This window comes from Helicoverpa zea, chromosome 10 (assembly GCF_022581195.2).
Source record: "Helicoverpa zea isolate HzStark_Cry1AcR chromosome 10, ilHelZeax1.1, whole genome shotgun sequence".
Classification (NCBI taxonomy): Eukaryota; Metazoa; Arthropoda; class Insecta; order Lepidoptera; family Noctuidae; genus Helicoverpa; species Helicoverpa zea.
In genome coordinates, this window is record NC_061461.1 from 2,055,122 (window position 1) to 2,072,644 (window position 17,523).

The 17,523-nt window shown below is 35.9% G+C and overlaps 2 protein-coding genes across 2 annotated transcripts in view; one reads left to right on the top strand and one right to left on the bottom strand.

Annotated features, from left to right (window-relative positions):
- Positions 1-17,523, bottom strand: part of LOC124634019 — a 111,463-nt gene that overhangs the window by 80,163 nt on the left and 13,777 nt on the right. The window lies entirely within an intron of this gene.
- LOC124634021 lies at positions 9,533-11,718 on the top strand. The gene is made up of 8 exons (XM_047169420.1): positions 9,533-9,588; positions 9,812-9,997; positions 10,144-10,206; positions 10,293-10,361; positions 10,555-10,680; positions 10,803-10,965; positions 11,044-11,121; positions 11,239-11,718. The coding sequence occupies exons 2-8, from the start codon at positions 9,902-9,904 to the stop codon at positions 11,490-11,492; spliced, it is 849 nt and encodes a 282-aa protein (XP_047025376.1). The 5' UTR covers positions 9,533-9,588; positions 9,812-9,901; the 3' UTR covers positions 11,493-11,718.

A 17,523-nucleotide genomic window follows, 5' to 3' on the forward strand; every position in this document is an offset into this window, starting at 1 on the left:
ACCGTAACCTATCGGGCCGCGATTTTAGCTGACTTCAGAATCCCTAAACATTGGTTTACAATAACTAACTCATTTGAGTGATTGTTATTACTAAACGATAAACAACGAATAATCTTTTCGCTGCTTTAGTTCTATGAAAACAATACTTAATTTGCATACAAATTGAAAATAAATAGATAAGTTAAGGGCACTTAAATGTCGATTTAGTAGCCCACGTTAAATTAGAAAACTTGGAATAAAGTTTAATGGCTTTTGCACATAAGTCATATTAACCTTTGCAGTTTATTATTTCGACATAATTCCGCTACGATTGTTTTATGACCTCTCATGAAACGAACATGAAGTCAATAATAAACTTTTTATTTTACGATACTATCGTCAATTAATTCGTCAACGTCACGTGACTATCAAACATGGCGCCCGCCGTATTAACACAATATAAATATAAAAGTATAATACATACCAGATAAAAAGCAACCTAAATTATTTGTATATGTCTGTTATATTTTTGCAACTCGATGTATGTATTTTTCAAATCGACCCATTGGTTCCTGAGACAAGCGCGTTCAAGAAAGCTAACTTCAGGTTTATAATATTGGTATGAATAAAAGTGTAAACTTGTGTTCTTCTTCAAAAGATTTTACTCTTAATAATGATTTGCAGTTGAATTTCCACGAAGATATAATTACGTTACTACATTTACTTTACAAAATTGTTATTTTGGCGACCATCCAAAAGACTGCAGTCGCTTTTTAAAACTAAGTTAATGACAGTGACAAATGAAAGGTAAGTAAGTGTTAATTCGATGCACTAAATCACACTGGCCATGTACTTAAATAAAAAAGAAAAACCTCATTTGTATACATTTTCAGTTTTCGGGTTGATTTTTTAATTTAATTCTTTTTATTATTTTGTTCATTGCCATTCGCCAGCCAATTAAAACGTTTCATTTTTTCAAATTTTATTTCACGAATGAATATTTTAGTACGCCAGATAGTAAAAATGAATCAAAATATATATAGTGAAGTCTCTGTTTACCACCCCTGTTTATTACCAAATATGAAAGAAAGAAAGAAAACCCTTTTATTCAACACACAAATGACGCAAGAAAGAAATAAATAAGGGACAAAACAAAAAATGAACATAAAAAGAAAAACGCTGCAGTTTGGTCAATATGAAATGTACTTTAACAGCAAACAGATTTAATATAATTGCTAATATTTGTTAAATGAATAAATGTTAAATTTAAGAACTTCTTAACAAAACTACAGACTAATAAACGAAACGACTTAACCATGAAACGAGGTAAATGCACCACGCAGTCCAGTTAACTGCTAAATGGTTGCTCGTAAAGAACCAATAGGTAACTCAACGTGAACCATTAGCGTACGAACTATAAACTGCTGGAAATTGTGAACCTGTTGCTTGTCTTCTGATTTCGTAATAGCTTGTACCTTGGTCGGAATTAATGATGGTAACTAGTGGGTAGAGTCGTTGATTGGTTGTGGAAATAGGCAAGGCTGTTATTTTCTTCAGTGGTTTAACGAGTGTAGAGGAATAAAATTACCTAACCGGTAAGTGAAGCTATTCTCCTTATTGACCATCAAAACATAGGCAAATGAGCGGACAATAATAAGTTAGAAACAAATCTTTAAACAATTCAGACTTCATTTGTAAGTAGACGGGTATTTGAGCCACAGCAACAACTTATTCTATTTTAAACAGAGTTATTTTCTCGTCGGCAGAAATACTTGACTCAAGGACAACTTTTGGCGCGGAACATTGCATAACACGGCGAATAATTTAACGATTCTGTACTCTCGTTGGCGCCCAGCGTGGGACCGCGGGCTGTGCTGGCGCCCAACGTGGGACCACCTCGATTCTTACGCAATGCGTAAATAAGGAAACTTTTACGTTAACGAATTTGTATATTTAATGACAGCAGCATTGTTACTGGATTGCCCTTGCCCCGCCAGTGCCTGGTACGGAACTTCCGTCTCAGTATTACGACTGTAGCCTTCAAATATTCATTTGAATCAATTAAAGTGAAAGCCAGAGTACTGGATAAGACTTGATACATAAGCAGATCTTTGTTTAAAGCCTGAGTGGGATGTCTCTTAGTATAATGAATCCTTTCATTTTGAATAAGGAGGAGCTTTTGCGTTGTTTAACAATTCTATTGTAATCATTCTGTCATCACATTAAGTCAGGTCCTTGAGGCACTCAGTACCTATCCTTTTTTCCTTTAAACAATGTTGTAAAGATCACTACGCCTACAATAGGTATGTATTAATTAACTTCTATCAACAAAAAAGAAAAGATAATACATAGTTTTCTTTATCTTCTGACATTACAATCAAGTTTCAAACAAAATAACAAGGTAAATATTTTATAAGAGTAGATTATCATACAATCCGTTTGAGCCGGAGTAATAATCAGAAACTTAATTTGGAACCACTAATTAGGCTGAATTAGCCTTATCTGGCGACTACACTCAGGTTTTAATGCTGAATATGAAGGTTAGTATTTTAGTGAACACGTAAAAAAAATAACGAAGTTTAACTAGTATTTAAGCGTACATTTTAAATGAGTATTTACAATAACCAATAAGAGTTAACCAGAAAGAATTTTTTTAGAGAGTTGGTAAAAATATACGCTTACATTTCTCAGCTACTTGTAATTCAAAACATCTATTACTGAAGGGCCCAATTAGGTAACTTTTGTAGCATCCTTTACGGTATATTGTACTAAAACAATAGAGCTATATTGGAACTGAGGCGGGCTATAAATCTTCCCCGCCGAGGGTGGTTACACCACCACTAAATCATTTTTATCCCATGTTATTGCTGTAAAACCTCACACCTCCTGAAAACAGCTTCATATTTATAGTTTATGACGCAAAATGCTATATTTATTCAAAGCAATATTTATTTAATATTCGTGTCTACAAACTAATAGATCAAACATGCAAAACGCTCGTTGCAAAAGTAACATTGAATTTTTCAATTTATCGTCGATTGATCTAGAAACTTTAAATAAATGTGAAAATGCTAACGAGCACTCGATGTGGGTTTCAAAACTCAACTGCGCTCCGGAAGTTTGAAATTCGAAACACTGACGATGTCCTTTTGTTTCTGTGTTCGGACAAACATTTGAATATAGAATGCTTGGGTTGGCCAACGGTCGCGTTCAAAATATATTGGATTTGTAAACATTTCTCGTTGTTTGCTGTCACTCTAGGCTGATTTTATCCGAACACTGAATGAAATGACCATATTATTGAGTACGATATTTTATTGCATTAAAATGTTATCTTAAGTATTTCCAAACAATGAGTCAGTGTATCGCTCGAGTGTAAGTAAATCGGTGAACTATTCGGGACCCAATTTCAGTATTTTCTAGAAAAAGACGAGCCTTCCCTTTCCACAAAATAGTGCACAAACATCCCGTTTTCATCCAAATGTACTGCACTTTTCACGTGCACCTTCAGTAAATGTCGCTTTGAATAAAATATGAGATCTATCGATCCTTGCACTCTTTGATCTTTTAAAAATTGAATTTTTGTTTGTTTGTGCTTTCATCGTTGGTAAGCAGGTTCCATAGCATGAGTATAAGTATATTTTATATACGTAACGGTTCTCAAAAACATCATAAGATATGTACTACATGGAATGATGAGCCTTTGGGAATTTTTAGTTTACGGCCCAAAGGAGCAGACTTAAGATTAAGAATAATTGAAAGGCAGTTTGATTGATGACTGGCTGATAAACTTTGAAGTTATTGAAAGATACCAAAAAAAAAGAAACAAAGTACAAAATTCTTATAAAACAAAAGGTCCCAGTAGATAAATTGTTAGATAAACAAATGGCCAAAACTTACGAAAAGTTCGCTAACACTTGAAAAACTGATTTAGAAATAAGTCATACGTTTGAAGAATGGCATGACATGTAAAATATGGAGGTAAATAAATAATCTCACGGGCTTATCACAAACCAGACTACGGTAAGCTAAGACATAAAACCAAGCTCATCCCTTTACGACTTGGCTTATATAAACCCTGATCCTAGTCAGACGGGAAATCAGTTTAGTCAACGAACAGTGTCACAAAAATAATATCATGTATTATTACTTAGGTATCTCATGTTTCTTCGTGTCTTTTTTCCATTTCTGGAGTTGCGGCTGAATATTTTAGTTCTTGTATTTTCTTAAAGCAGCTCTGTATTTATTTTTAGCTTATTACTAAAGGAAAGTGTTTTCTTTTATTGTATGGTAAATGCGTAGGTATTTATTCTAAACAAATATTAGAAATAGGTGTAGCCTGGGGTTTTTTTTTTTTTTAGCTTGGCTAGTCGCTGTATGCGCATTGCCACAGACAAAAACGAGGAAACTTGGTAGGAATGAAATAAAATTTAGGTAACGGAATTTGGATAGGTATTGGAAGCCTGGGGTTTTACCCACGTCCTAACGAAAGTACAGGAAAAGCAATATGAGGAAGTATATAGGAGTGTTTGCTTGGAAGAGTAACACAGTCAAACATACATCTTAAATTTCTCGTTTATAATATTAGCGTGATAGTATTAGTTCATACGACTAAAACTTTTTTCATCTCGCCCTATCCTCAAAAAACTTACGTTCCCTCACCAATTGAGGAAACAAATCAAGAACCTCAGTTACTTTATTAAATTAATTTCTTCTCTGTTCTCATTCTTCCTTACATGCTTTAAAAATAATTCAATTCTTAGTCCAATAGCGATGAACTTCGATCCACTGAGGGTTATCCGAATTCATTTATTCATGGGACGGGTGAACGTGTATTTTTCTTCCATTCATCACTATCCGCCGTTACTCACTGGCTCTTTTTCTATTTATATCGTCTACTACTATCAATTGTTTTCGTTTTTTGTCTTAATGTACTTTATATAGAGGGAGCTATTTTTCAGTAAACCAAACAAGCAGTGTTGAAAAGATGATGGCTGAGGCTATGCAGCTAAAATAGTTTATTCATTGTATTACCATTTATTACCTAGAAACAACGAACTAAAACCATGAAAGATTAATGTTCTATCAAACCATTTTTTATTCCTATAGATTTTGATGACTACACAAAGCTCACACATTGCGTCAAACGATGTACCAAAGCGGATGACTGCGTCATTTATTTACACCATATTTGTTTTTAACTTCAATTTCATGAGCAACCTTCCTGACCTATTCCTAGTCAATAATATAGGATAACTTGAACAGTGAGTACACAGTTTTAAGGATTGGCACTAAAAATCAATTTACTATGGCCATAAACCGGCCACATTTCCCGCAGAGCAATCTCACGCTTCCTGCACTCCCGATACACATAAAATATTACATATACAACCTCACAACTCTTTCCTAGTACCAAGAAATCCTGGCCATGAAATAAATTTGAATTTAAACTTGGAATGTACTTGATATAACTAGCCGTTAACGCCTGCGAGCATCTATTACCAGCCAGTTTTGTATGTTAATTTACAGTTTATTGCCAAATGTTCTATCGATAAGTTCTAAATTCAAAAGTGGAGAATTTCGATTGTCAAGTCGTTCTAGCCAAAATTATTGCTTTACTTAAAAGTCACTGTATGGTCACAAGTATCTGCAATATCAAATAAGTACCTATGCCGACTCACGTGACTCTCTTTTTTCTGTGGTTCAGTCAAAATATGTCTGCAGTATGCCGCAACGAACATACTTTTAAATTAATTGAATGAACGAGCCCCTGAACGGTAATAATTGACCGAATACCATCTGCGATCCGATACTGGTTCAACAATAATATTGTTAAACATTTTTTTCTTAGTAGGTTACCTACCTATATCGCTATTTGTGAGATGATATCTACCGATTTTAATAGAAAGAATACAAATCTCAAATCTTCTTATTGGATCATTCAGAAATGCGTAATATTTCGCTTATATTTATATATCTAATGTAATACTATTTACAACTTCAAATCAAAACCTTGACTCGAATCCTAGCAAACACAATGATTTAAAAGAACTATTCTGAAACCTTAGTATATAAAATTCGTCTGTGCAAGTATAGGCTTCGCCGAAATACAATAATCTGTCTAGATTGTTTTGAAAATGATGTACTCTATAGAAATAAAAAGTAATGTAGAAGCACATAGGTAAATGTATTTTTCCAATAACTGCCTCTGCAACACATTTAACTTTTATAATAATGATAACTAGTAGTTGCTATTTGAATTTCGGCATAACTTTTATTTTTGTGGGTTACCAGCAATTTGACAAGAATTTCAGTATAGCGAATATTTTTATTAATTTTTATTCTGTATTACTATCATTAAAGTCTTATTCGATTTCGTTATTTGTTGTACAATCCGCTGGGAGTGTCAAACTATAAATATTATATAACATTATATGTTTCGAATATTTGTCTCAACTTTACACTCGGTGTACAATCTTATCAACTTATTATACAGCTATTAAATCGTATTACTATTAAATCCAAAGTTTACATCACACAATCAAACTTCAACGAAAAATCTACTTCTCGCACTAGTTTCCTACCCCTGGTTGAGCTGACAGGTTGATATATGACGCTTGCACTCGGTTGCAAGTATGTCCCTTTGCAAATGTACACAGTCGCCTCACACAGTTGTTATGTCACAAAGATCTTATGTAAACTGTAATGAAGGATTGCCAAAACAAAGTTCGTTACGTGTAAATAAGATAGAAGCTGTATCGTTCTGCCGCGTTCGTTTTAGAATTGAGATCATGGATGTTTTCTTCCGGCCCACACATGTATTCCATACAAAGTTATTTGGTGACTTTCAACCTCCGAGCAGGGCATTTAAACTGACAGTACTTATACCTATCCACTACAGCAGGGTTTCTTAAACTTTTTGCAGTCACGGACCACTTTCGAAATCTAAACAATTCTACGGACCCCTGCCCAAAAAAAGTTGGTAAAAAAAAATCTTAGTTATATAAAAATAATTTTATTCAACTTTAATTACACTTATTACTACGAGTAATGAGAAGGGTGCTGTTGTTTGGCTTCAATGAGAACGTTAAACTGTGGGACTGTCTTCGACAAGGCAAGTCGCATGTCATCTGCGACGTTCAATCGATTGCGACTTTTTGTCTTTATTGACACCAGAGTCGAGAATCCTGCCTCGCAAAGATACGTAGTAGCAAATGGTATCAGAACGGACATAGCTCGCTTGACAAGAAGAGGGTAAGCTTGACTTAAGGAACCCCAAAAGTCGCCAAGATCTTTTGCATGAAATTCAGCTTTCAAAACTTCTTTAGATCTCATGTCAATTAAATCATCTTTAATAAGATCTTCATCGCTGATACTGTCAATATCGATTAAAAATGGGCTCCGCATCCATGTTTCTTTCTCAAGCGATTCTGAACTAAAATAACCTTCAAAAGACGTCTTCAACGTTTCCAGATGCTTAGACACCTCTGTCTGTACCGTGTTCGAGGTCGTACGGCCGTCACTTTGTGTTATCAACTCTTCCAACATTGGAAAATTTGCAAAGTTGCCTGATTCCACTCTCCTTTTCCAAAGTGGCAGTTTACCTAAAAATCCTTTCAGCCGTTCAGACGCATCCACGACGGTGACGGCAGGACCCTGAAGAGACAGGTTAATCTCGTTCAAATGAGTAAATATATCTGCCAAGTATGCTAGCCCTTCCACAAACTCTTCTCTCTCAAGACATTCATACAATGAATTTTCTTTGTTTTTCAGAAAAAGTAACACTTCTTCTCGCAACTCAAACAAGCGCTTCAATACTTGTCCCCTTGACAGCCAACGAACTTTTGTGTAGTAAAGAAGTACTTCATGTTCTGACCCCATTTCTTGACAAAGTCTTTTAAACAGGCGGTGGTTTAAGGCTCTTGCTCTGATGAAGTTAATTATTTTGACACATGTAGACATCACTTCCTTTAAAAAAGTAGGCATAGTTCGTGAAGCCAAGGCATGTCGATGCAAGACACAATGAGTGATTATAACATGAGGGCACTCTTTCTTGATCAAAGCCGCAAAACCAGACGTATTACCAAGCATTGCGGGAGCTCCATCGGTGCATATGCTACCAAGTTTAGTTTTCCAGTCTACATTTTGTTCGATGAAAAATATTTTAATCATTTCAAAGACATCTGAAGCCTTCGTAGTTTCTAAAAGTGAGTCACAAAAAAGAAACTCCTCTTTAATACTACGCGTATCATGTTTTACATAACGGACAAACACCAAGAGCTGGCTGCATTGTGATAAATCGGTGCTTTCATCCAATTGCATACTGTACTGGGATTCTATAAAACTCGATCAACAACTCGCATTTCACTTCGATTCGTAATGTCATTTCATACTTTAGGGGAGGTAGGGGAGGGATGGGCACTTTTTCACAATTTATTGCATAAAAAATCAGATTTTACAGATCATTATCAACTTTTATTGCCATTTCTTATATTCGGCTAGATATAATGAAAGAGCTTTCCTAAAAATTACAATCAGTTTCAACATTACGAGATATTTAAACGGTTTTATTTAGCTCACCCCGTTTGTTTTATTATTTATTCTTGGATCAAATTTAGTAATTCAAATTTCACCCTCTTCCTGTCAACCGATTGGTCTGAAATTTTGTATACACCTTTAATTAAATCCAATATGGCCGCCGGCACAAAATGGCACAGCCCCCTCAATATGGGTATCAAATGAAAGGGCTACACAAGTAGAATACTGTCAGCAACCCCAGCGGGGCGCAACAGGGCCAAGGCCTGCCTGCACGTTGATTCTATAAAATTCGAACAACAACTCGCATTTCACTTCGCTATTCACTCTCACTTCGCATTCGATTCAGAACGACCTTGATTTTGCATTCTGTAAACATCACCTAATCACTTGCGAAGTGAAGTGAGCTCGACATCGACCAATGCTGTGCTAGTGACTTCCCCACTCGACAAAATGTCAACCGAGATTAATCAGTTTTTAATTTTATCAGTTTTGACACAGAATTTTAGCTAAATATGATGTTTTAGTTATAATTTGTTATTGTAAGGAATTTGAGGCAGCTTTTAAGTATAAAATAAACAGAAATCTCTAAATTCGTGCTGTGAATATAATCTATGCTTACCCTACGAAAAAAAATACTGACAGCGCCAATACCATTATTAATCTGTGGACAATATTTTCTTCTCTTCTGTCATAGAGGAAAGTAATATATCGGGTATCTTCTGTCTTCATATTGTGTTTAAGCTTGTTTGTTTTCGCCGGTTTTCGCCGTAATTGTGATAAAATCATGAAGTAATTTTATATTTCTTGTTATAAAGTTAAAAATAATATTAATTAAAGAAGTGTTTATTTTATTAATCCAACAATAATTTCAGTCCAAATGACAGGTCGTCTCACCCTTCGTCGGCTCAGGTTGAAACTCTGGTTGAGTTTATGGAGCAAAACCCTGGCCTGGCGAAGGGTTTCGTGAGAACGCAAAATGCCAGAGAGCGAAGTCGAAGCCAGTGGGAGGAATTAGCCGTGCGCTTAAACAGTATAGGTGGCACCATCAAAACCCACAAACAGTGGACCAAGGTTAGCAGTATTTTTTTTTGCAGCAGTATGTTAGAACCACTTCACATTCCTTAAAGCAAACCACTTATGCGATAGCCGATAGTCTTGGTTTCAAGTGTGTTCCTTGAATTCATAAATATTTTATTTTGATTTTATGTAATCTTTTTCAATTTTTGACCAAGAATATTGTGGAAATGGAGACAACTAATTTTCTTTTTAATTTTAAATAAATGTTTGATTGTAGTATTGGACTGACAAAAAAAGCGCCATTAAAAAAAAAGTTGCAGCACGCTCTGCTGCTAGGCGTAGGACTGGTGGTGGGGTGGAGGACGAAATGATGCTAACTGAGGTTGAGGAAAGGATTGTTGCTTTGTGTGGTGGTGAAAGCTTTTCCACAGGAGATGCACATTTAGGCATTCAGCCGTTTCCGGTAAGAAATTCAGAAATGCAATTGGTAAGTAATACTAGAAACACTCTGCAAGGTTTGCTGTCGTTTTTACAGCACCCATTTTTTTGTGGATTAGACCCTTTTTAGTGTTAAGTGAATTTTATATTAAATTTACCTTCCTGTTTCAGGAAAATGATACGCCGTCTCCATCACCCGAAGCACAACCTATATACAATACTAATGATGACAACGTAAGATATTTTTTAATTCATAATTTTATGGAATTCATTATTTTACACTCTTATCTTGCATTTTTTTTTATGTTAACTTATTATAGATTAATGTACCACAACAACAGCAGAGTCAGGCACGGCCTACTGAGGAATCAGCAGCTATTGTATTTTATGTAAGCTATTTTGTACTAAATATGTCTGTATATGATGTGTCTAGATTATATTCTATTAGTATCTATAAATATTGAAATTCATTTTATTATTACCAATATAATTGAAATAGTAATTCATCCTTGTAATAACCCTAATAATATTATAATCTTAATTTTATCCCACAAGGAAGATACCATTTTATCCAATTTACAGGATTCCGCCCTGATTGAGGACAGTCCAGCACCTCGAAATTACAGACCACCAGCTAGTGCAATTTCGAGAAAACTGTTTGCTTCCTCATCCAGCTCCATTGTTGGAACTAGCCAAAGCATTTTACGGGTATGTATCTATCTCTGAAATTCTAAGTGCTTTAATATTATTTACTGTGTCACTTGGAATTGTCGATATTTAATTTCAATATTAGGAAGTGGGCCTTTTTAAGATTGTTTCTGTTGTTTCAGAATAACCAGTTAGACAACACTCCTCCTCCAAATCCTCATGTTTATCATCCCAGCCTGTCCCCTCCAACTGTAACACTTTCCCATACGCCCACACCTTCACCTTCACGCCGTGGTTCCACCCCAGTAGCCTCCCCAGTCATTCCAAGAACTGCGGCTTCATCATGTAGGTAAAAAATACATTTAAACAGCATTCTCTACCATTAGATCGAGAATTTTAAAATGTAAATATTTATCTTTTTAGTTTCACGTCACACAGCTTCAGTGGCTTCACCTTCTCGGCGCTCTAGGACAGTTCGTGGTAGTCGAGGTGGTTCTGTGTGTAAGTACAAACTAAAAATAACCATCAAAACAATTTTTGAGACAAATCACAACGAAAGGCAGCTATTTATTTAAGAGTTTTTATTAACGCATGTAGTAATAGGTGTTCTCTTTTCAGCACGTCACACGTCTTCAGTTGCTGCTCTTCCACCATCACAACGGCGAACGGAATTCTCCTCCATGACTGAGAGATTCCTGAGGTTGGAAGAACAGCAGCTGGAGATACAAAGATTGAATACGCAGATCATGCAGTCCTTTCTGGAGAGGAGTGCAGAGAGGGACAGAATTTTTGCTGAAGCTGTAGCTGCAGTCGGTCAAGGGCTGCAAGCATTGGCAGAGGCCGTCAACAGAGATAGGAATTCTCCTCCATGACTGAGAGATTCCTGAGGTTGGAAGAACAGCAGCTGGAGATACAAAGATTGAATACGCAGATCATGCAGTCCTTTCTGGAGAGGAGTGCAGAGAGGGACAGAATTTTTAGATTAAAGTTGTCTCAAAAGGGATTCAGCGTTTGGCTTCGGCCTAAACTAAACTTCGAGGTCCTAAACTAGGTAAATTGTTATAGGTGGTTGAACAATAAATAAGCTAATTTACATAAGTTTATTTTTTTATTTTTTTCAATCAAAACAAAATAAACATCAGCTAAGATTATTGAAAGAATATTTAAAATTGGTCCAGTAGTTTTTGAGTTTATCCATTACAACCAAACAAACAAAGTTTTCCTCTTTATAATATTAGTATAGATACATATTGTCACACCCAGACCACGGCCAACAAGCATGCTCATCACACAAATGTCGACCGAACCGGGAATCGAACCCAAGACCTCTGGTTCAGCAATCCGGCATAGTTAATTGTGGCTGACTTAGTAATTTAGAAGCCAACATACATTTTTGGGCCGAATAATGATAATAAAAAGAAGTCTATTTAATTAGCACCCATTAATTATGACGTGAACGCCAAAGCCCATTCACGAAGTTTCGCCTTCGTAATTGACCTAAAGCTAAATCGGCGTTGGATGGTAAATCTCTAGTTTGCCTCCTTGTTGCTTCAGCAATTATTTCAAGCTCTTCTACTCTTTCTTCCTCGGAAATAGAGATTGCCGGAATTCCCGCGCGATTGCACATGTTGTGCAAAACACAACATGCAATTACTATTTTTGCAACTACATCTGGATGGTAGTCGAGTACTCTGTGTACTAATAAGCACCTAAATCGTCCTTTTAGGAGGCCTATTGTTCTCTCAACTGAGTTGCGAGCAGTTGAATGACGCTTATTGTAATAAGCTTCAGGGGAATTCTCTTCAGCGCCACTAATTGGCGTCATGAGGTAGGCACGCTGAGCATATCCTGAATCACCTGAAAAAAAAATAACTATGTAGTTTTTATACTTAGTAATTAGGCTTATATTCTGAAGCAGGGTCAGGAAAGGATCTACTTACCGAGCAAAACTACTTCTTCACCAGCATTTGTTAATGCCTCTAAATGGTCTTTGATAGCACTATAATTAAAAATGAAGCTATCGTGAGTAGCTCCTCCATATGTGGGATCCACGTGTAAAATATTTAAATCTGCATCTGTTATCTGAAAAAGAAATAAATTACAATGACTCTATTATACCTAATTATAATTGATTACAACATTGAAATCCATTTTACCAATTGCACATTTCTTGCATGGTAGCCTTTGCGGCAGTAAAACCGTTCTTCGTTCTCTGCTGGTCTCTTCATTGCCACCAGAGTGCCATCAATACAGCCTATGGTGGCTGGAAACCCAAACCTTTTGTAGAACCTGTAATTTACAATAATCACTAACATGATCAACTGTAAAAATAAAAGGGTCAGTTTAATTATAATAATATTAAAATTATATTATATCTAGGTACTAACCTTTCTTTTAAAATTTGCCTTTCTTGCTGATTTTGAGGAAACCTTATATATTTTTTTACTACGGCCGGATTGTTCAGAGCTTCCACTACTTCATTTATGCAACGAGATGCAGACGGTTGCGATAAATAAGTTCTGATGCCCTCTTTAATAACCTTCTGGTAACTGCCACTAGCCAAGAATGATAAAGTACATAGTATCTGTGAAACAATAAATCAATAAAAAATGTAATACCTACTTTATCTGGATTTAGTGAAAACAAAATTGAGACCAATTTGGTTATTTTCATGCTTAAGAGAATACCAATATTATAACTGAAGTACAGAGGCTTTTGAAAACATATCAGCTGGCGGGGAAACCACATAAAGGGAATACTCCTTATTAAGAACTAAGTGTTTTTCTTATTATTGTGTGCTTGATTACAATTTTTCAACTATAAACTGTGTCAATACTTACTTTTACACGAGTTGTAAGTCCTTTGCCTCGACGTTTTGTGGGCTTTATCAGGGGCAGTAAATCAGACTCCAGTTGGTCAATTAGCTCCTTTGACAATCTATATATGCTCACATAGTCATCATCGCGAGTTAATAAAGGTAAACTACGAATTCTAGCAGATTGTTGACGCTTTTCTAAATTATCTAAAGCATGAGCTTCTTCTAATAAAGATTTAAGCAAAAACATTCTAGCCATCGTTAAATGTAGGCACTTAATCACTTTAAAACACTTAGAACTTTATTTAAACACTATTTTAAATATAATAGTCTCTAGATCAAGTTGGCAACGGTACCTGAAACAAGATTCTATAAAGGATTTTTCGCGCAGATTTATAACCTCACAAATTTTCACTAACGAAGAAAAGCCTCCCTACCATAGAGAGCATTGGACACTTTTGACTTAGTTTATGAAAAAAAAATCGGTAAAAAAACTTTTATAATAAGTTAAACGGTTTTATCTTATGTGCACTGAAAACTAGAAAATAAAAAATAGTTACTTACCTGTCAACCTACGTAGGTGGTCCCGGTCATATTAGACTAAAATAAAAACGTGGGGCCCATTAACTATTGCTGTAGTACTCTCTTCTAAAGGTATAATAGGTGTGGATTGCATCGACTTACTATAATTGTAACTGGAGATTTTGACAATCAATAATTAATAATAGAAAATACACATACCTTTCATTAGTTTTCTCTTTATAACGATCCGAAACCGCAACAAAATATTTAAGTACTTTTACGAGTGTTTGTTCTTGACAACTCACAGAAATGACAGATAGTCTATGGATGAACACCGTTACCAGTCGGTAACGTAAACTACCCAATTAAAAAAAAACAAAACTATGATCAGAAATCAGAATAAAAGGACCCCCCTTTTATTCTGATTTGATCATGTCTCCCAACTGCCCATCTCTCCCCTACCTCCCCTATAGATAGACAGATTTTGACAAATCTGTCAAAATCTCGACTTTGATTTAGTTCAACTTGTCAACACGCTCGATAGTGAAGCGCTAGTGTAGTTTGACAATGTCAATCACGAAACTTTAAGGTAGAATTCCGTGGGTCGCGATTGTCGCAGCCGCGCGCGACAAAAGTCAACCTATGAAAATGTATGGCACCGCTGCCGAGGGCTGCGACAGTCGCGCGCGGACGACGAATTTCGTGAGCCGCTCGCGGCCGTACGCTTCTCAACATGGTCTAGCGCTTAATAACATCTATAGAATTTTAGTAAAACCAGAATTAAATTTTTGACAATGCCGCGAGCAGCTTACGAAATTCGTCGGCCGCGCGCGACTGTCACGGGCCTCGACAACGGTGCCATACAATTTCAAAGGTTGACTATTGTCGCGTCCACGGAATTCTACCTTTAGATCGAAGTCGAAGTGAGAGTGATGTCGAAGTGAGTTGTGATATTTTATAGAATCGACATGCTGAACGGAAACGGTGAAGCATTTAATTCTTCAATAACCTGCTTTAAAACATTTGACGACATTTCAACAATTCTAGAATGAATGATATCGTTGGATAAGGGAACAGCTTCAACCTTCTTTCTTTCATTCTTACCACACACAAGTTCCACAATATCCAAAGCGCAAGGCTTCACTAATGTTTCCGCGATAGTGTGTGGCTTCTTGTGCCGAGCAATACGGTAAGCAACCTTGTAAGATGCCTCAAGACATGGTTTTTGTGTCGGGGTGAATCCTAATTTAGGTAAAGTGCCAGCTTTTTCAAACCGAGCCCTCTTAGTACGAAAATCGTCAATGCTATCAGATACATTTCCAGGGTGGACAGTTTTAAGATGTTCTGACAACTTTGCTGGCTTCATACTTCCATTAGCAAGGACTTTTCCGCATAAAAAACACTGCGGTTTTTGAGTTCCATCACGTTCAGTCATGAAAGTAAACCCAAAGTTGACATAAGACTCGTCATACTTTCGTTTCTTGGACATTTTCTTGAACAAGCTGAAACAATGTAATGTAACATTGAAACAATGTAATATACAGTTACCTATGCAATTGAATAAGTGAGTTTGTATATAAAAAAATACTTATTAATTATCTTGTTACGTACCTTTTCGTTTCACAAATTAATTTAAAACAATGCAAGTGGTGGATATTTTGTGCCGTGCGGCGCGCGGCGCAGCGTGTCAATTAACTCGTTACTCGTCTGCTTGTATCGCGGGCGGGCGCGAGACTGAGTGAGCGAGCGGGTGGCGCGGGCGGTGTGGGGCGAAGTAGCGAGAAATCACGCGCCTGTCCGGGCTCGCGCCCGCGCCCGTCTCCACCTAGCTACTGCGGACCCCTGATTGACATGCTACGGACCCCTAAGGGTCCGTGGACCCCACTTTAAGAAACCCTGCACTACAGAAACCTAAAACGAAGGCGAAAGCACAATATACTACCATTTAAAGATATCTATTGCAGTCTTTTAAAATGGATTCAAACCCAGTCATTAAAGTACCGGTACTTTATATTCAAACTTCTAATAAATCAGAAGAGAATTTGAGATGTGCTCAGATTTTTTTATGTAAGCAAAAACATGAATGAGTGTTCAACCCGCGATTTAAATCGACAAACGTTGAGCACTGTTCAAGCTAAAAATATTCAGCAAAACCTTCAGAACTGACGGGATTTCAATGGCACTCTGTTTTCACGTTTTTTACCGCAATGAGAATTGGCGTTCAATTTGGAGTAGGTAAGTTAAACAACTAATACTGCTTGTCTACCTATTTCTGTAAGTACCTAATTCAAATTGACTACTAATTTGATCTAAGTGCAAGTGAAATAAACCTAAATTGCTTGTTGCTAATCGACCAAACTCGAATTTACAAGCCATAAAATAAATTGATTTTGTAGAAGAAAACTTTTTGATTTGGAAAATATTTATATTTCACCAAATTATCATTTTTACTAAAGAGTACCAAAAGGCAAGGTACTGCAAAACACATTAACCTAAAGTTGATCCTTCCTTATGACCCTTGTGACTAGTAACTAGTATTGCCACAATAGTACCAATATTTTCGTAACCCCTGGCGTTCCGTTATGAATAAAAAAAACAGAATTCGTGTGAAAAACCGCAACGCTTTGGAGGTCACATCATAATAAAATAGCGGGATTTATGATCGGACCTGAATGTGGTTTAATTTTCACGGGATTTGATTAATATTTTTATCCATGTGTCATGTGGTCACATAAAGATATGTCACACAATTAAAATTGTCCAGTGTCCCAGCTGGTACAAACATAAAGTTTCATGTAGTTAGTTATACGTTTGTTGAAAAAGTATTTTTGGTCAAGGGTTTATTTTTTATCAAACACTAGGTTACACTTAAGGTTTTTTAAACATAGTCATAGCATAGTCTAGATTGTCACCATATCGGACTGCTTGATTGTACGAAAAAGTTACAGCGGCCCTGGTACACGAAGGAGCTCCAGAAGGCACACAGGTGTTTTTAGTTATTAAACCATAGGTAGGCCTACTATAAAAAAAAAAAAAATATACAAAATTAATACCTACACTTACAAAAAAAATGGACTACTTATATCGGGTGTGTCGTTCATAATCACATTAAATGAAATGCGTTAATATACTGGTTAATATATGTCCATTAACACAAAGATAAAAGAAAAATACGTAAAAATAAAAAAATTAATTTTTCAAACAAAGTAAATAGAATAAAAATGAGCGAAAATTAGAACACCATATAAAAGTCAGTCATTACAAACAACTGTAATTCTTCCTTGAAAACTGACAGCTGTCAACTGATCAAAACATTCGATACTCCTAACTTTATCTCTGTATTACACATGATGTTGTAAATTATGAAAACGAAAAATGAGAACTGTGGCTAAACCACTGAATGGATTAGGTTATTTTTTTTACAATTCGCCATAGAATACCATAAAGTATATGCGATAGAATTTAATGTGATTGTGAACGACACACCCGATATAGGTAACACAATTCAAACTTCAAACTCTTTACTAAAAGCTAATTTACCATAGTTTAAAAGTTTTATCTGTTTC

Bases quoted from the DNA above. Each gene is read 5' to 3' on its own strand.
- LOC124634021 (XM_047169420.1), top strand. From the start codon at position 9,902: ATGATGCTAACTGAGGTTGAGGAAAGGATTGTTGCTTTGTGTGGTGGT. The intron at 10,207-10,292 runs GTAAGATATTTT...AACTTATTATAG, and splicing joins ACAATACTAATGATGACAAC to ATTAATGTACCACAACAACA. The intron at 10,362-10,554 runs GTAAGCTATTTT...TCCAATTTACAG, and splicing joins CAGCAGCTATTGTATTTTAT to GATTCCGCCCTGATTGAGGA.